Below are 20,303 nucleotides of genomic sequence, written 5' to 3' on the forward strand. Positions count from 1 at the left end.
AAGTGGGGCAGGGGGCTCTGGGGTCCCCATCCCCTGCCCCAAATGGCCAGGGAGCCTTTTGGCCCATCCAGTTCTGGGGGGGGGGGGGAGCCAACAACTGAATTAAACCAGAGGAAGGTTCAAAAAGCTAAGAACAAAGGCTAGAGGACTCGCTTCGGGTTAGGAATTTCCTGGTTCCCAGAAACTGTGTGTCGCCTTCTTTACGAAGAGGAGTCTGGGATGCGGGAGCTGATCAACGAACAAATAAATAAATAAATAAATAAAGCAAAATAAACTAATCAGTTTTGCATGTATTGCCTAAACACCGGCTTCTGGGTTAAAGGGGATATTTCCTTGCTTATCTGTATGGTGCTGCCATTATGCATCAAAAGGATTTAATTTGAATTAGTACACACATACAAATGTTTTAAATGGAGAAAGAAAGCTAATGGATAGTTCAGCATTCAAGATTCTTTCCCAGCAAGTTATTTTTTTATTGATAAGCTTTTGATCCGGGAGAGCTCAGTCAGTAGAACCTGAGACTCTTAATCTCAGGGTTGTGGGTTTGAATCTTGCGTTGGGCAAAATATTCCTGCCTTGCAGGGGGGTTGGGTGGATGACCCCCTGGGCTCCCTCCAATGCTACGATTCCAGGCATGCTTTTGCAGGTGTTACTGCTCCTTCCCGTGCAGCCACCTGGGGACGCTGCCTACCTGTGTTGGCCTGTCGGGACTTGATGAGCTTCTCTAGCAGCTGGTCTGGGATGGGCACGCCATTCTTGTAGTGCGTGGACATCCGCCGCAGGGGCTCCTTCTCCCACACCCAGTTCTCCAGCATCTGCGATGGAGCCTCTACGAAGTCCCTCTCCACGTGGGTCCCACTGAACATGGCAAAGTCCGCCTGTCCGGGGGCAGAGAAGAAGCGGCTGAGCAAAGGGCTGCAGGACTGTCCTCAAAGTTACCCAGTGAGCTTCCTGGCTAAGGATTTGAACCCTGGTCTCACTCAGGCCTCATTTAATCGACACCACAACACTGTGAGGCCGGTTGGGGCTGAGAGAGAGGCTCTGACTAACTCCAAGGTTAGTCAGTAAGCTTCATGACCAAGGTGGGGGAATTCGAACCCTGGCCTCTCCCAAGTCTTTGTCCTGCTTTCATCCCTAGAGCCATGTGAGGCAGAAAAGGCTGAGAGGTCACACAGTGGGCTTCAAGGCTGAGTGGGGGGGCTTTGAGCTCTGGTCACTTCCAGGACCTAGTCCGGCACTCTAACCACTATGTGACGCTGCCGTGGGGGGCCACCTGCTATGGATACTTGTGTACCTGCATGGGGTTGGACTAGATGACCTTGTGATGTCCCTTCCAACTCTGCCATTCAATACTTGGCAATCATTTTTAATGATTCCTACACACTGTTTCACACGTCTTACCCAACAGGCAACACTAAATCACACTAATTTAGCCCAAATACCTTTCCAATCCCAGGTTGCTTCACCGCTTTCTAGCACCCCTCATTTTCAAAGGTTGGAAAATTCAGCAACTTGACCTCGGACCCATTTTCCAGCCCAGAAGACCGAGGCCAAGGGCTCCCGGGTCAGCCTCTCACCTGCGAGCAGAGCTGGTGCATGACGTGCCCAAACTCGTGGAAGTAGGTCTCCACCTCGTCGTGCTGCAGCAACGAAGGCGCGTCCTGCGTGGGCTTCGTGAAGTTGGCCACCATGGCTGCCACCGAGATCTGGCGGCTGCCGTCGGGGAGAAGGCAGCCGGGCTGCAGACCAAAGCAGGCTGCGTGGCCATACTTCCCCTCCCTGCTCCGGGGACAAAGGAGAGCCTGTGGCAGAGCAGCCGGCTGGGCTGGGGGTCCCTTCCCACGATGCACTTCTGATACTCTCTTGGGGCTGGAGCCTCCGGGGCCAAGGACAGTCTATCTGGACTCCAGCAAGGACAGGAAGCAGAGCTGGACTTTGGCCGGAGGCGGCAGCCAGGCTCTTCCTTGCGAGGCCTCCTGGGATGGCAGAACCTCTCTGCCCTGGGGAACCAGAAGGCGGGGACGGCAGCTGGGGACAGGGCTGGTGTGCTCAGGACCCCTTGCGGGCTTCTGGACTGATTGCTAGATTTTATTTCCTTGCCAATTCCCATCCTGATGAATCCCTAACCTTTTACAACCATTAACTGGTGAACATGTAAAATAACATCCTAAATGCAGCACAAATCTTAGAAAATAAGTAACAAATCATCAGTGAAGCAATTACAAATCACTGATGAAACAATTGCTGTTTAGCTATTAACAGAGCAACCAAAATTCTTCCCTTGGAGGGCATCTGGTCGGCTACTTTGGGACCAGGGTGCCAGTGGCGGGTGTCTTTGGATGCCTTGAAGGAGCCTCCAGCTCCAGAGGCAGTCGATCTGGAATCCTGGGTCTTTGGGGGCACCTGGCCACTGTGAGGACAGGAGGCCAGGCCGGCTGGGCCCCCTTCGGGTCTGGTCCAGCAGCAAAGCTCTTTTCTGGAGCCTCCAGCTCCAGAGACAGCAACTCTGGATTCCTCGGGTCCATGGGCATTTTGCTGCTGTGAGGTCAGGATGTTGGGCTGCTGGGCTGATCCAGCCCCCGGGTTCTTACTATGGAGCCTCCAGCTGCAGAGGCAGTCTACCCAGATTCTTTGGCTCTACGGGCTGCTGGCCCATGAAGACTAGAAGCCCTGGACCTGGGACCTTCTGCACGCTCTTTGACCCTTCGCCCCCTGGGACTCACCTTGGGTAGAGGTCCAGGTAGAACTTCCCGACAGCCTGGCCGGAGTGGGCGTCCTGCACGGCGTAGAGCTGGACGTCGGGGTGCCAGGCGGGGGCCCCCTCCTCCAGGCGGAAGGTGAGCCCCAACAACTCCTGGTAGATACCCAGCAGGCCGGCCGTCACCACCTCCATGGGGAAGAACTCCTTGAGAAGGTTCTGGTCCACCTGGTAAAGCGTCTCCTGAACCCGGTTCATGTAGAAGCGCAGGTCCCAGGCATGGAGGCAACCGTCAAAGGGCAGGCCGCGCTGCTCGCACTCCTGGCGCTTCAGGGACAGCATCAGGGCCCGCTCCTGCTCACCCAGCACGCGCAGCTTGGCCGCCAGCTCGTCTACGGGGGGGAGGAGAGTGCGGGAGGGTTGCAGGGTCCCCCGGGAGTCATCCAGACCAACCCTGTGCTGGGCAGGAAGCTCGGCCAAAGAACCACAGACACCCCAGGGTCCACAGAACCCCAGAATGGAAGGTTGGGGCCCCCAGGGGACATCTAGACCCACCCCCTGCGAGGCAAGAATCTCAGCAAAAGAATCCCTGATGGAGAACTGCTTAAAATCCTCCAAAGCAGAGTCCACCACCTTCTGAATCCGTTGGTTCGGGTCCTGCCCTCCGGAGCAGAAAAGAAGCTCCAGGCAGGGGCCTGTGAACCTCCTCTGGCTTCCAAAAATAACTATTGTTAATAAAGAATTTAAGTCAAAGGTTTTCTAAACACGCAAATAAGAAACACAAACAATGGAGAGACTTCCTTGCACCTATTGGAAGGCCTCTCCTTCCTTGGAGGTCTTTAGCGGAGACTCCTGCCTTGCAGGGGGTTGGGATAGATGACCCCCTGGGGTCCCTTCCACCTAGGAGACCCTTCAACCGCCCCGCTTTCTTTGGGGCTGAAGCCATGTACTCGCCATCTGCAGAAACGCCATACCCAGGAAAGAGGCCACCGTCTGGCAGTCCTTGGCCATGTTCATCTCCAGGACGAAGTCGGCGTGCGTCTCAAATCCCAGCAGAGCCGCCTTCTTCGCCCGCAGATCCACCAGTTCCTTCAGGATCAGGCAGTTCTCCTGTGGCAACCGGAGGGAGGGGGGAGGCGGTGAGGCAGCCAGTGGGGGAGACTGCAAAGGAGCCCCTTTTATTGCCCCCCTTTCAGAAAAGGCCTTTATCATCAACTACATGGAGAAAGAGACATTCTGAGAAATGTAAGGAAACACGAGGCTGCAGCAAAACCCTCAACAAAGAAAATGGAATCGTGCAGGGAGGTTTTCCTCCCTGTATCGTAAACTCGAACTCGTGACATGCAAGGAAGCGGAACGCCAGGAGGGTCAGGGCGGGCGAAACGGCACAGGGTCCATCTGCGGAACTCACTGCCACAGGACACCAACTCAGACGGCTTTTAAAGAGCGAGGGACAAAATTTGGATTGCAAGTTTGCTGAAATGAGTCACTGCCGAGTTTTCATGTGACAGCAGAGATATGCAGGGAGAAAGGGAGCCGTTCTCTAAGCAGAGAGCAGAAAAGGCGTTTATTTGTTTGGTTTGTGCTGCCTTCTACCTCCTTGCAGCGGGAGTTGAACTGCTTCTCCACCAGCCTCCGCGTCTCTGGAACGTGGCACTTCTTCATCAGGGGGAAATAGTGGGGGTATTTCAGGGTCACCTTCAGGTTGCCCTCCTCAGTCTTCTCCAGGGAACTCAGGAAGTCCTCAGGGAGACCCCCTGCAAGGAAGGACAAAGGGGCCCAGGGGGTGAGCCTCACAGAGGACTAGACGCTTTAACTGCACAAGTTTCATGTGAGGATTGCAGGCTTCATGGTGCCTGGTGTCCATTATTGGGTTACTGGGATTATTTTATTATTACGCTATGCACTGATGCTTTTATACCATTAATCTTCTTCTGGAGATTGTATCCTCTGAAAAGGTCAGGAATAATAATAATAAATGACAAAATGAAACTGTAATATAATGGCGAGTACTTGGCAATCATTTACCCTTTCTAAGCAAATTAACATTAATCTGTGATCTAACAACAAGTATTTTAAATTATTTCTATGCATACCTGGGAGGAACGGTTGAGAAAATTATTGGGCCTGGCTTTGAGTTGGAAGGGACCCCCGAGGGTCATCCAGCCCAACCCCCTGCAAGGCAGGAATCTTGCCTAAGGTGGGTTTTGAACCCACAACCCCAAGATTAAGAGTCTCCTGCTCTACCGAATGAGCTATCCCAGATATGTAGAATCATGGAAAGGTAGAGTTGGAAGGGAACCCCAAGGGTCATCTAGTCCAACCCACTTTGCCCCCAATGGCACCCAAGGGACACCCATTGCCCCGCCCTTACCCAGCTCTTCCCGGGAGAAGGGCAGGACGGTCGTGTCCTCGTTGAGGTTCTTGTTGAAGTCGATGCAGAGGACGCTCAGCCTTTTTTTTATCTCTTTGATTTTCTGGACGAAAGGGGGAAATGGGGTTGGAGGCAGGAAAGGCCCCGAGCCGAGTTGGCTTCCCCCCAACAACTCCCCCCCCCCGCCCTCACCCCTGGTTCCCGATCCCACGTATTCCCACGATCCATGCAGGGCAGTTTACTCGCTAAAAGGCCTCCCGTGAATCCACGAGAGGAAGAAGGGGTCCCTCATCTCAGGCTGTGCATCATCTTCCCAGGCCTCTTTCGACCTGGCAGGGGCGTCCCTCCAGCCCCGGTGGGATGAGAGAATGGGGGGCTGGAAGGGACCCCAAGGGTCATCCAGTCCAACCCACTGCAAGGCAGGAATTGCAGCGTTCGGCCAGCTCCGTTCCCTTCGCTTCCAAGCCTCCCCAAGAGGAGCCACGGATTTGCCTCTTGAGTCCAGCTGTGCCCCTGATAGGCCAGGTGACCCTCAGGGCCCCCCCCCCGGGCAAATGTCTCCCACCTCCTGCGTCTCCTCGGGGAGATGGAGGCCACTCCGCCGGCCCAGCTTGATCAGACGCTCAAGGTATCGCTTCGCTTCCGGCTTCAGGGAGGTGTTCTCCAGCTTCTCCTGTAAGGAAGCAACAAATCAAATAATTACAATGGCACCTTGGTTCTCAAACTCCAAAAACCCGGAAGAAAGTGTTCTGGTTTTCGAACGTTTTTTGGAAGCTGAACATGCGATACAACTGTTGGCTATTGTTTCTGGGGATCCTGCACCAATCAGAAGCCGTGCCTTGGTTTCCGAACATTTCAGAAGTCAAACACACTTCACAAACGGATTAAGTTTGGCACTTTTGTTTTTGCTATTTATTTTGCATTTTTGTTTTTGAGGCTTTTTCGGTTCATTTGTTTTGCTGACTGTGTGGAACCCAGTTCAGCTCCTGATCGATTGTGTCTCTGCAGAAATGGATAAAAGCCCCCCTTCCAAACAATGACTGTCATCAGTGCAGGTAAGAAAAAAATTAATTTTCATTTTTATCATCTACAATACTGTCTTATTTATAGTACAGTACATTGATTATTGCTTTCATTTTATGGATCAATGGTCTTGTTAGATAGTAAAATTCATGTTAAATTGCTGTTTTAGGGGTTGTTTTTAAGGGATTAATTTGTTTTGCATTAATTTCTATGGGAAAGCATGCCTTGGTTTTGGAACGTTTTGGTTTTGGAACGGACTTCTGGAACGGATTAAGTTTGAGAACCAAGGTACCACTGTATTACTAATAATAATTGTTGTTGTTGTTATTCTTTCACCTCTAAACCACTTAAAGCAGTTCAGAAAATAGGCCAGGACTTACAACAATGGTAATAACAGCTATTATTATTAATTATTATTATTATTTCATCTCCATAAGGTTGAGAAAAGTTGGTCAGGAGCTCTGAGCCTACCCAGCCAAAAGGCGAAGATGGATCTTCAGAGGAGAGCTGCTTTGCAAACTGGATTTTCCAGGTTCACAGCCCACGCTCTGCACTGCTGCCACACACCAGCTCTGCCCCGAGGGCTGAGAGCAACACCTACATCCAGTTCACTTGATGCACCTGCAGATTTTAAAGCTCGTGGTAGGGCAAAACTTAATGTCTGTAAACGGAGCTGCAGCCTGAAGCCTACCAATAAAGCAAGACTCTAGTCCTCATGCTTCCATATGAAAAGCTGATTTAAACTTAATTTTTGCAAATTTCTTCAGGGAGGGGTCTTTAAAAAACAGGGTTTTGGGTGTGAGCAAATCTGCTTGTATTTTTGTGGTTGACCAAGAAACATCAAAACTGCTTCTGGAAAACCAAAGAACATCCATTTTACCATCTGAAAAGTTTATGGAACGCAAAACAACAAACAAACATAATAACTGCAAATATACAGCAATCATTTTTAGAGAAATTTTACTTCCTAAGTATCCTCTTTGCCTTCTAAAAATGTCAGGTAAAACCGCGACTTCCGGAGGCGGCGCGAACGGCAATGGCGGTCTCCTTCACTTGCTGAAGGGGAAGCTCGGCGGAAACGGGTCGTCCGCTACGGCGAAGCGGAGACCCACGTTGGAAAACCACAGGCAGAGTGAGCCTGTGGCCGTGGGACTCGGCGGGCACCAGAAGCGCCCCCCGAAATGAAGAAGGGACCCCGTAAGGGGTCTCAGAACGTGGAAGGGCTGGCGCGGTGCTGTGAGTCGATCGCTCTTTCTGTGTGAGCGAAGCTGCATAGCTGCTGTCGGTGAGCGCTGACCTTTTTTCCTGGACTATTGGATTTGGAAACAGCAACCCGTGAGTAAAAGGGACTAAAATAACTGGACTAAATTAATTTTAAAATTTGGCCAAAGCGGGAGATGTAACCAGGAAGTCCGTCTCCCGGTTCTGCTAAAAGTTTTAAAGCAACGACTTTGATCTGAAGCCTTTGAAGAGGAATTAAAAGTTTCAATTTCGTGCATGACCTGAACTGTCGCTATAGCTACTAAGGGATTTAAACTTTTTTCCTGCCTTGTTTTGAACTTAGTTCTTCCTCTCCCTGTGGATTTACAAAATTATTTAAAGAAACCCAGGTACTTGACTGCCAAATCATTAGAGCTGTCAGTTTTGCGGACTTGATCTTTGTTACTGCAAACTGTTACATTTGAGTGTTACTGGACTAGCTACTTTGAAACACTATTTTCTGGCACTTTTCCTGAAACTTTGTCTAAATAAGGACTCACTTTGCTGGTTATAAAGAAGAGTGGAAGGTCTTTTTTGAAATTTATGAGTGGTTGGATACTGCTGGACTTTGGTAAAACTTTTTTAAGCTTTTAAGCCTGGGAACAACTATTGGAAAAATTTCCTTTGTTTTCCTCAAGATTTGTTTGAACTCCCCCTGGTGGACTTTGGACTTACAACTGCTTGGGACTTGTTTTTCTTCTTCTTTCTTCCTTTAACTTGTTGTTTACTCTCTGGGCTTGTGGATTCCCATGGGAGCATACATAATTTGACCTTGGCACGTAGACAGGAGTGGAATGAGTGGCACTGGGAAAACAAGGTCGGCCAAAGCTAAAGCTAAACAATTAACTCAATCAACATTAACCTCCCAGTTGCGCAGATCATCTGTTCCCACTGTTTTGGGAACACAAGAATTAGAAACTGAGCTGACTTCATCAGAAGGCATGGCAGCTGGAGGAAACGAATCAGTACTAGATAAAATCTTAGAGAAATTGGAAGCATTGGACAAAAAAGTGGATGCACAATCGGCAAAGATTGACCAAAATACTGCCAGCCTAAATAAATTAACTGAACAAGTGACTTTACATGCACAATCAATTGGGAAGCTTTTTGAAGCTACTACAGAGAATCGTAAAGCTACCACAGAGAATCGTAAATTGGCTGAGGAGGTTAATCAGAAAGTGGAAGCAGTGAAGGAGGAGGTTAAACCACTGTCTAAACAGATTGGTGAACATCAGGCCTACCTGTCTATGATTGAACTACGCAGCCGGGAAAATAACCTGAGGCTGAGATCAATTTTAGAACTTGAACAAGGGAATTTAACGGAATATTTGACAAAAGAACTTTCTAAGTTTTGGAACTTGGAGGAAGACAAGGACTTTAAAATCGTTAGTGCCTTCAGACTTGGAAGAGTAGCAAGGAAGGACAGACCCAGAGACTGCTTGATTACTTTGAGATCTAAGGAAGAAAGGGACAAAATACTGAGCTCACACTACGAAAAATCACTTGTAATCCAGGGAAGGAGAGCCGAAATTTACAAAGATATCCCTAAACAACTTTTGGATCTAAGAACCACCTTTACAGAACTAACAAAACTGTTGAGAAGTAACACAATCCTTTTCAGGTGGGAATTTCCTCAAGGATTATCTTTTACATTCAGAGGGAAGAAAGTGAAAATCAAAACACCCGAGGATAAAGATAAGTTTCTAAACGACTACGGAGAAGACCTTCAGAAAGGGAGTATAGGACCTGGGTCTTGGCCACCGCCACCGCCAGCACCTACACCTTTGGGGTCTGAGGATCAGAAGAAAGAAACGCCACTACCTACTGAATAACAGATTTGCCCAGGATGTCTCTGCAACTTCTTAGCTGGAACATTAATGGAGGAAATTCCCCGGAAAAAAGGAGAAGGATATTCCATATATTAAAGAAAGAACAATTGGATATTATTTGCTTACAAGAAACACATGTGACTAGGCTCCACAGAAAAGTGCTAATCAATAAGAGGCTAGGCCAAGAATTTATTTCATCAGACCGAGTTAAAAAGAGAGGGGTGGTGATTTATGCTAAGGAGAGCCTATCACCAAAATTCCTTTTTAAAGATGAGCAAGGAAGAATCTTGGCAATCGAAATACAAACACAAGGGGGAAAGTTTTTGATATTGGGAATCCACGCACCGAACGAAGGGAAATCGGAATTTTATAAGAGGTTGCATGAGACAATGCTGGACTATCTGGACTACAATAACATCATTATGATGGGAGATATGAATGGGGTGGTGTCCACAAACATGGATAAGTCACATGGTCAAAGTCTGACAAAAGATGGCAGACTACCTAAAACTTTCTTTGAACTAACTGACAATATGGATCTGATTGATATTTGGAGGATAAAGAACCCCCTAGGAAGAGAAGGAACATTCTTTTCTGAAGCCCAACTGACATGGACAAGAATGGACCAAATATGGATAACTAGAGGCCTGGCCCCCAAGACTAAGAAGGTGGAAATCTGCCCAAAAACCTGCTCCGACCATAACGCCATAAAGATGGATATGAGACTTACCCCAAGCGGTTCCTTCAGATGGAGGATGAATGACTCCTTGTTAAGAGATAAAGAGATTATACAGAAGGCCCAAAAGACATTGAAGGACTATTTTGAAATAAATTTGAACACTACAGTTGAAAAGAGAGTAATCTGGGACGCAAGCAAAGCTGTTATGAGAGGGTTTCTGATACAACAGAACACAATAAAGAAAAGAGCATTGAATGAGAAAAAGAACAAGATTTTGGAGAAAATAAAGGAAGGGGAGAAAAAGCTAAGATTGAAACCAAAATCACAGGAGATTTTAAGAGAAATTAAACTCTTATCAATCACAATATTCCAAATTGATAAACAAGGAAGTTGAATGGAAAATTAAAATGATGAAACAAAGGACATTTGAATCAGCAAATAAATGTGGGAAACTGCTAGCTTGGCAGTTGAAAAGGAGACAAAAGTTGAATACGGTTACAAACTTAGATAATGAAGGAAGAAACATTCAGAACCCCGAGGAAATTAGAAAATGTTTCCAGAGATACTTTAAACAATTATACATGCAAGGGCCACAAAAAGAGACTGAAATAGATCAATTTTTAAAAAGAAATGGACTACCAAAATTGACTCAAGAAAATAGAATAATCTTGAATTATAAAATAACACAACAAGAAATTGAAGGTGCCATTCAGAATATGTAACTGGGCAAATCTCCAGGGTCAGATGGGCTTACCTCCAAGTATTATAAGATATTGAAAGACTTTTTGATACAACCATTAATGGAGGTTTGCAATGAGGTTATGGAGGGGAAGAAGGCACCGGAATCGTGGAAAGAAGCTTTCATCACACTGATACCTAAATCAGAAACTGAAAAGACACAACTTAAGAACTACCATCCCATCTCTCTCCTAAATGTGGATTACAAAATCTTTGCAGATATTTTGGCAAGCAGATTTTAAAAAGTATTAAACGAAGTAATTCATAAAGACCAGGCAGGCTTTCTCCCCGGTAGACATTTGCCTGATAACACTAGAAACATTATTGACATTTTGGAACTTTTACAAGCAAATCTTAACACAAAAGCAGTGTTGATTTTTGTGGATGCGGAGAAGGCCTTTGACAACATTTCATGGAAATTTATGAAGAAAAATTTGGAAGGGATGGGAGTGGGACAGGGGTTGCCCTATCTCCCCTTTGTTATTTATTTCAGTCCTGGAGGTGCTCTTGAATATGATTAGAGTTGGTTGAAGGGATTCAGGTCGGAGCCAAACAGTACAAACTTAAAGCTTTCGCAGATGATCTGGTTTTGACTTTACAGGAGCCAGAATCTAGTACGAAAAGAGTCTTAGAACTGATTCATGAGTTTGGTCGGATGGCGGGATTTAAATTAAATAAGCAAAAAACTAAGGTTTTGGAAAAAAACTTGACAACTGAGGAATCAGAAAGGTTTCAGAAAGAGACAGATTTAAATGTGGTCAAAAAGGTGAAATATCTAGGGGTAAATATGTCAGCTAAAAATCTGAATTTATTCAAAGATAATTACGAAAAGTGTTGGACAGAAATTAAAAAGGACTTAGAAAGTTGGTCAAGACTGAAACTTTCCTTGTTGGGCCGAATTGCTGTGATAAAGATGAATGTATTGCCAAAAATGCTGTTTTTGTTTCAGACCCTCCAGATTGTGGACAGGGTGGAATGTTTTAGAAAGTGGCAGAAAGACATTTCTAAATTTGTCTGGCAGGGCAAAAAGCCCCGAATAAAATTTAAAATACTAACTGATGCTAAGGAGAGAGGGGGGTTTGCCCTGCCAGATTTGAGGCTCTATTATGAATCTGCAGCTTTCTGCTGGTTGAAAGATTGGTTTCTTCTTGAGAACACTGATGTCCTAGATCTGGAAGGGTTTAACAATGCTTTCGGATGGCATGCATATTTGTGGTATGACAAGGTAAAAATTCATAAGGCTTTTAAGAACCATATTGTCAGAAAGGCAGTGTTTAATGTCTGGACAAAATACAAAGACTTATTAGAAAACAAGACCCCAAGGTGGCTGTCACCAATGGAAGCCAAGGCTCAGAAAAGACTTAATATGGAGGCCAAATGGCCGAAATATTGGGAAATACTAGAAAAAGAAGGAGATACTTGGAGATTGCAGAGTTTTGAGAAATTAAAGGATAAAGTGCGAGACTGGTTACACTATGCTCAGATCAGGGAGGTCTTTAATTTGGATAAAAAAACAGCTTTCCAGGTGGAAAAATCGAAATTAGAAACAGAACTGTTAGAACCTAAGACCAAGGTACTTTCAAAAATGTACAACTTGCTGTTGAAATGGAATACGCAGGATGAAACTGTTAAATCAGCTATGATAAAATGGGCACAGGACATTGGACATAATATTATGTTTGCTGACTGGGAAAAGTTATGGACCACCGGAGTGAGGTTCACGGCATGCAATGCCTTGAAAGAAAACATTATGAAAATGATATACAGGTAGTACATGACCCCAGTCAAGCTGGCAAAAATATATCATTTGCCCGATAATAAATGTTGGAAATGTAAAGGAACTGAAGGAACATTCTTTCACCTCTGGTGGACGTGCCAAAGGGTTAAGGCTTTCTGGGAAATGATCTATAATGAGTTTAAAAAGGTATTTAAGTATACCTTCCTTAAGAAACCAGAGGCCTTCCTTTTGGGCATTGTCGGCCAAGGGGTGTTAAAGAAGGATAGAACTTTCTTTATGTATGCAACAACAGCAGCAAGAATACTCATCGCAAAATATTGGAAGACGCAAGATTTGCCCACTCTGGAAGAATGGCAGACGCAACTGATAGACTACATGGAACTTGCTGAAATGACCGGCAGAATTCGAGACCTGGGAAAAGAGACGGTGGAAGAGGACTGGAAAAAATTAAAGGACTATTTACAAAAACATTATAAGCTGTATGAATGTTAAGAAAATGCATGATAGAAAACAATACGGCATCAGTAAATTTAGTTGTAAGATGTATGAATAAGTGATGACTAAGAAAAGGTTGAAATCTGAAGTAATATTATGTTTAAGTTAAGCAGTTTAGTACATGACAAAATATTGAAAATTTGCGACATAATATTTGAGAACTATAAAATAAGAATTGAAATAAGGTAATAATTTGCTGCTTATAATTATATGATTGAGAACGCAGGAAAGGGTGATGTGAGGAAGTCCAAAGATTATGAAAATTAGATTTATGAACAATTATATTTTACTTGTATTCTTCTTTATTCTTTTTCTTTATTCTTGTTTAATTTTGCTTTGACTTTTTCTGTTTGTTGTATTATATATGTTTGGTGTTTTGTCTGTTGTTTAAAAATTGCAATAAATATCTTTTAAAAATAAAAATGTCAGGTAAAACCAAGTAATTCCAATAATAAATAATTTAAATAATCTACCATATAACTCCCAGACTCAGCAGTCATTTTTAACGATTTCTATGTATTGGACAACATTTAGCTAGGCAACTCTAGGTTAGATGAAGAAGCACCAAAACATCTTTCGGGAAACCAAAGAATTTCCGTTTTCCATTTTACCTTCTGAAAAGGGAAAATAAGAATATCTTTCAATTTCCCAATTCATGTTACAATTTTTTAGCACCCCTCATTTTTGGAAAGCTGAAATGCCTGACTTGTGTAACTCCAATATTTAGGCTAATGGCCAAATATAAATCAGTTTAATAAAAATTGATTGAGTGGCGGACTCTCCTTCCTTGGAGTTTTCTAAGCAGAGCTTGGGTGGCTTCTGTCAGGGATCCTTTGGCTGAGATTCCTGCATTGTGAGGGATTGGGCTGGATGACCCTTGGGGGTCCCTTCTAGGATTCTAGGATACAGATGCCTGAATAGCAAAACAGGCATCTGTGAGGCCTGACAGCACAAAAATGAGTTGGTTAAATTAATACAATTTAGTTTTACTTAGAAAGTTAGATGTGTGTAAAGTTGCATGGAAATACCGTAAATTTCGCTCCATAACACGCAGATTTTTACTCCTAGAAAGTAAGGGTAAATGTCTGTGCGTGTTATGGAGCGAATGCCTACAGATGGCGGGGGAATCTGCTGCAGTCGTGAGCAGTCCGAGGCTCGCTTTGAAACAGCAAAGCGGGTGTAAGCGGCTCCTGTCAGCTAGCGGAGCCGGGGAGGAGGGAGAGAAGCAGAGCGGGAGTTGGCTGCTTTAAAACAACCCCTGCTCTATGTCCCTCTCTCCTCCCCACTGAGCTGTTAAGTAGCAGCAAAGCTTTTCAGCTAGCGGAGCCGGGGAGGAGGGAGAGAAGCAGAGCGGGAGTTGGCTGCTTTAAAACAACCCCTGCTCTATGTCCCTCTCTCCTCCCCACTGAGCTGTTAAGTAGCAGCAAAGCTTTTCAGCTAGCGGAGCCGGGGAGGAGGGAGAGAAGCAGAGCGGGAGTTAGCTGCTTTAAAACAACCCCTGCTCTCTGTCCCTGCCTGCAGTTTCTTGCTGTCCGATTTTGGATTAGCCACTGTAGGGGCTGTGTGTGTGTGTGTGTGTGCTTGAGCTATCATTCTACTCCTCCTGCTTCCCCTTCACTCTCCCAGCGCCCCTGCGACTTTAGAATGGACACTGTGTGTCTGTGTGTGTGTGAGGGCTCCTTCTCCCCTTGCTTCCTGTTCACTCTCCCTGCGACTTTAGAATGGACACTCTGTGTGTCTGTGTGTGTGTGAGGGCTCCTTCTCCCCTTGCTTCCTGTTCACTCTCCCTGCGACTTTAGAATTGACACTCTGTGTGTCTCTGTGTGAGGGCTCCTTCTCCTTCCCTTGCTTCCCGTTCACTCTCCCTGCGACTTTAGAATCAACACTCTCTGTGTGGGGGGGGGGGGGATCGTTCTCCTTCTCTGCTTCCCGTTCACTCCCCCAGCGACCCTGCGACTTCCAGCGCCCTGCGACTTTAGGGCCAGTTCTCTCTCTGTGTGTGTGTGTGTGTTGACCTCACTACGCTTGTTGGGGGAGAGTGTTGGTCGCAATTTTTCTTGATTTGTCTCAGAATGGTTACTATCGTGGTTTCCTTGCTGGGGAGGAGGGAGAGACGCAGAGCCTGATTGTTCTAAAGGAGCAAAGCCGGAGAGGAGCCTCTTCTGCATTATTAGCAGCATCCTTCTCCACACCCCCCACGTGTGCTCCTTGTCCCTTGAGTGCTTTTCCTTCCCTCCCCACTTAAAACGTGGTTTCAAAGCATGGATCCACATGGATCCTAAGGATTTTTGCACTGGGTCACCCCAAATTCACCATCAGATCACATAGCATGTCCATGGCTACAGCCTGCACCAAAAAACACACACACCCACTGTTTCATGGGGCCGCAATGGCGCAAAACGTTGTTACAAAGCATGGATCCACATGGATCCTCAGGATTTTTGCATTGGGCTACCCCAAACCCACCGTCAGATCACATGTCTGTGGCCACAGCATGAACCACAAAAATCATACATCCACTGTTTCGTTTAGAATATTTTTTTCTTGTTTTCCTCCTCTAAAAACTATGTGCGTGTTATGGTCAGGTGAGTGTTATAGAGCGAAAAATACGGTAATTGCCTAGGACTTGCAGTTATACAGTGGTGCCTCGCAAGACGAAATTAATTCGTTCCGCAAGTTTTTTCTTCTTGCGGGTTTTTCGTCTTGCGAAGCACGGTTTCCCATAGGAATGCATTGAAAATCAATTAATGCGTTCCTAGGGAAACCGCTTACCAGGCTGGCGGTGCGGAGAAGGGCTTTTCTCCGCACCGCAAGCCTTCAGGACAGGTACGGGAACAGAGGATAAGGTGCGCAGCGCTTTCCCTCTGTTCCCGGGGCTTGCGTGGGAGGAGGGTTTTTCCTCCCCACCGCCAACATTCAGAACAGCATTCTGAGTGTTGGCGGTGGGAAGGAAAACCCTCCTCCCACCCCAAGTCTTCAGGAAAGCCATCCGATGCCGGGCGGCGGGAGAAGGTGTCCCCCCCCCCCCGCATCGGAGCTTCATCCCGATGCCGGGCGGCGGAAGGAGGCGTTCCCCCTCGCCCGCCCGGGATCGGAGCTTCGTTCCGATGCCGCGCGGCGGGAGGAGGCGTTCCCCCTCCCCCGCCCGGGATCAGAGCTTCGTTCCGATGCCGCGCGGCGGGAGGAGGCGTTCCCCCCCTGCCAGCATCGGAGCTTCGTTCCGAAGCCGGCGGCGTGAGGAGGTCCGAGGACAGTGGGGAAGACGCGCTGCGCTTCCCCGCTGTCCCTGAGATTTCCCTATGGGCTGTCGTCTTGCGAAGCAAGCCCATAGGGAAATTCGTTTTGCGAAGCGCCTCCAAAACGGAAAACCCTTTCGTCTAGCGGGTTTTCCGTCTTGCGAGGCGTTCGTCTTGCGGGGTACCACTGTATTAGAGATTGATATTATTTTTATTATCTGTTGTTCTCTAGCATTACCTGACCTTTTCTGCTGACTTGCTTAAGAAACCTGGAAGCAGAAAAGGTCAGGTAATGCTGGAGAACAACAGATAATAAAAATAACATCGATCTCTAATATAACTGCAAGTGCTAGGCAATTAATTATTTCCCCCAATAAATGTTGGAAATGTGAAGAAAAAGAGGATACGTTCTTTCATATGTGGTTGAATTGTAAACTAATTTAAAAATATTGGGAAATGATTTATAATGAATTGAAGAAAATGTTCACGCTAACTTTTGTGAAAAACCCAGAAGCCTTTTTGTTAGGCATTTCAGGTCAAGATTTGCTGAAAGAGAAGAAAAAACTTTTCATGTATGCTACAACTACGGCTAGGATGTTGCTAGCACAAAGACCAGGCTTCCTCAACCTCAGCCCTCCAGATGTTTTGAGACTACAATTCCCATCACCCCTGACCACTGGTCCTGCTAGCTAGGGATCATGGGAGTTGTAGGCCAAAAACACCTGGAGGGCTGAGGTTGAGGAAGCCTGACAAAGAAGGAAAAGTGCTGAAATATCAGCTAAAGAAGAATGGCAAGGGAAACTGACGGAATACGCCGAAATGGCAAAACTAATGGAAAGACAAAGACAATAGAGATTTTGAGAAAGTCTGGGAACCATTTATATAAACTTTACGGAATCAATGTAAAGAAATGGACTCACTTGCAAGGTTTGATTAAACACTTGCAATCAACATAAGAAATGTGAAATAGAAATAGGATGTTAAAATGATAAGAGAATAATAATTCCTTTAAAAAATTTAAAGAATAAGAAATAACCAATAAGCAGGGAAATATAATATGCCAAAAAACCAGAAAATAAAGTTGAGGGAAGTCACGGGGTGTGTGTGTTGAGGATTTGTAATGTATTTTGTTTTTGAAATAATGGTTCTGAGGATGAAAAAAATGTAACATTCAATTAAAAAATTTTTTTTAAAAAAAGAAACCTGGAGAGGCCAGCCAGAGGGAGATGTGAAACTGGTGCCCAGAGAAGTCTCCATGGTTGCAACTGGGCAAGCGCCTGGCACCTGGGGGAGTTCTAGCACTGGTCCTGCCCCCTTCCCGCCCCACTTTGGGGCGCCGCCTGCATCCTGACCTGCAGCCAGATGATGCGCTGGTAGACGTCCCGCCGCATGCTCATCTCCACGTCAAACTCGGAGAGCTTCTTGTCGGCCTCAGTGCTGGCCGCACGAACCTCCTTGCAGGGAGACACGTGTTGCGGGAAGTCTAGCATGTTCCGCTGAACTGGGAGGGGAAGAGGGAAAGGGGTGGCTGTCAGGCAAACCTCTCGGCCCCCTACCCACCCATGCAGAGAGCACCCTGTGGCCCAGAGCTACGCTTACTTTGACTAACAATGGGGCTTTTAGTATCACGGCTCCAGCCCCCTGGAACCTAGTGCATTTCATTTCATTCTTGTCTCCCGTCCTCCATCCATAGAGCAAAAGGAGGATACCTCAGTCAGTACAGCAAGAGACTTTTCAGCTCAGCGTCATGGGTTCAAGGCCCAGCTTGGGCAAAAGGTTTCCTCCATTGCAGGGGGTTGGACTGGATGACCCCTAGGGTCCCGTCCAACAGTATTCCCCTGTGATTCTACCTCCAGGAGGCTTGCACCATAAAAATACAAGATAGAAACACAATACACATACTAAAAACTAGAGCGAAAACACACAAATCAATACATAATTATATATCCTAACTGCCTGGAGATCTACAGATGAATAGCATACAAATTTAATTGTTATTATTATTAAGAATCTTCCTTTCCCCCACCCCTTCCCACAAACACTTTTGAAAGGTTATTGTATCCTTAGCATCAGTTTGGCTCCTTAAGAATTGCATTGGATAAGGCAGATCCACACAAAGAAGAAGAAGAAGAGTTTGGATTTGATATCCCGCCTTTCACTCCCTTTAAGGAGTCTCAAAGCGCCTCACATTCTCTTTTCCCTTCCTCCCCGACAACAAACACTCTGGGAGGTGAGTGGGGCTGAGAGACTTCAGAGAAGTGTGACTGGCCCAAGGTCACCCAGCAGCTGCATGTGGAGGAGCGGAGACACGAACCCGGTTCCCCAGATTACGAGACTACCGCTCTTAACCACTACACCGCACTGGCTCTAAAGAATCCCCGTAACCGCAGCTTCTCCCAGTGCCGAACTTCCCAGCACTCCCAGCAAACTACAGCTTCCAGGACTCCTATTGTGTGGAAATGATGTGCCTTCAGCGCCCCCTCTGGACTTACCCGTGTACTCCACCTCCACGGCCGCCAGGGCGCCCAGCGTGTTCTCGTAGGAGATGTCGCCCTGCGCCAGGGCACCCACCGTGTCGTACACCCGCTTGGTCTTCTCGATCAGCTTGGCCGTAGCGTCCTGGATCTGTGCGGCCGTCAGGTCCCAGCGGAGGTGGCTGGCCGGGCAGGGGGGGGCTGCAGCCTCCATGGCGCTGTCTGGGTAGGGAAGGGGCAGAGAGGGGGCTTTTTGTGTGCCACAACTGCAGCAAGAATTTTGTTAGCCAAAAATTGGAAGCTACAAGAAATGCCAACAGTGGAGGAGTGGCAGATGAAGTTGGTAGACTTTTTGGAGCTGGCTGACCTGACTGGAAGAATCCGCGATCAGAAGGAGGAGGAGCATCAAGAAGAATGGAAGAAATTTAAGGACTATTTGGCTAGATATTCTAACATAATTTAAGTAGAACTACTTGTAAGTACCAAATTGGCCTAGGAGTAAAATAGATTGATTGTATAACATTATGGATTGAGAACATTATGAAAAGAAAGAAAGATATTAATGGAATAAGTTAATTCTATTTGAAAGTGGATATTGGAAAACTGCTAAAATGAGTATTATGGAAACACAGGGGGGATCTGAGGAAGTCACTTAACAATGTTATTTAAATTGGGATTTTAACAGTTAAGATATATGCTTGTTTGTCTATTGTATTGTTTTTCTTTTGTGTTTATTATAAATTTGGAAAACTTTTTTTTTTTAAGGGGGCAGAGGGGGGGCATCAAGCAAGCAGGAATGGTAAAATAAAGGGCTTCTCGCCACTGCCAAGGCTAGTAGGATCTGAATATCAGTGGCTGGGAATCTGCCGAACTCTCCGCCCCAGGAGGCAGCCACCAACCTAGACAGCTTAGAAACAGGGTGAGACAAATTCACGGAGAGGACAATGCCAGGATAGCTCTGCCGTGCCTCCAGTTCTGCGGAACTCCCTGCCAAAGGAAGCAGCAGCAGCCAGCAAACTAGACTGCTTTAAAAGAGGACTGGACAAATTCATGCCCTGTCAATGGCTCTTAGCCACAATATCTCTGCTCTGGCCTCCCCAGTTGCTTCTGAATCCCAGTTGCTGGAAACCACACAAGGAAGGGGAAAGTCGCTCTTGTGTTCAAATCCTGCTGGCTGAGTTCCCCTTCGCGGGCATCTGCTTGGCCCTGTGAGAAAAGGAACCTGGGCTACATTGCTCATGCTCGGCATCTGGTGCCCCTCAAGGGCCCAGCGGTGCCGGGCATAAGCCCAGAGCTCCCTCCCCACCCCCAGCCCCGGCCGAGCCTGGGCTGCTCCCCCCCCTCTGTTCCTCTGCCAACTCCCAGGGCGGCAGGGAGGGTGCCAGCCAACCCCCCCCCCGACCCAGGACGGGGCGCCAACGAGCGACCTGACGGGAAAGGGAAGGCTCTGCGCCCCTCAAGCAGAGCAGACAGGTATCCAATCGGTGAATTGTGGAAAGGCAGAGAGAGAGGTGGAAGGAAGGAGGCTTGTTGGCAGGCGAGGCTGAAATTCCCCCGGGCAAGTCCAAACGGGAAGATGGGGGGGGACCCCAGCCTTCCTGGCTCTGACCCCCCCCGTCCCAGACCCCCCTTCCCGGCCTTCCTACTGCAGCTCCGACTCTGCTTTGCACCCCCAAAATCACCTGTCGGAGGAGCCATCCGCTTTGCTCGGCGGCGAGTCCTGCGGCTCCCGCTCAGCACATGGAGGCTTCCAGAGCAG

General features: G+C 47.0%; 1 protein-coding gene across 1 annotated transcript; it reads right to left on the minus strand.

Moving 5' to 3' along the window:
* Positions 1 to 497: 497 nt before the first annotated feature.
* THOP1 (thimet oligopeptidase 1) lies at positions 498 to 20,303 on the minus strand. Its single transcript, XM_082206981.1, has 10 exons — positions 20,227 to 20,303; positions 18,563 to 18,766; positions 17,423 to 17,571; positions 5,638 to 5,745; positions 5,073 to 5,175; positions 4,295 to 4,455; positions 3,673 to 3,808; positions 2,724 to 3,090; positions 1,578 to 1,779; positions 498 to 878 (listed from the first exon to the last, which is right to left on the minus strand). Exons 1-10 carry the CDS (start codon positions 20,240 to 20,242, stop codon positions 621 to 623), a joined length of 1,704 nt encoding a protein of 567 aa, XP_082063107.1. The 5' UTR covers positions 20,243 to 20,303; the 3' UTR covers positions 498 to 620.

Source organism: Podarcis vaucheri, assembly GCF_965113315.1.
Source record: "Podarcis vaucheri genome assembly, chromosome: 18".
Classification (NCBI taxonomy): Eukaryota; Metazoa; Chordata; class Lepidosauria; order Squamata; family Lacertidae; genus Podarcis; species Podarcis vaucheri.

Bases quoted from the DNA above. Each gene is read 5' to 3' on its own strand.
- THOP1 (XM_082206981.1), bottom strand. The intron at 3,809-4,294 runs GTAGAAGGCAGC...CGGTTGCCACAG, and splicing joins TCAACTCCCGCTGCAAGGAG to GAGAACTGCCTGATCCTGAA. The intron at 3,091-3,672 runs GTATGGCGTTTC...TCCCCCCCGTAG, and splicing joins GACGGTGGCCTCTTTCCTGG to ACGAGCTGGCGGCCAAGCTG.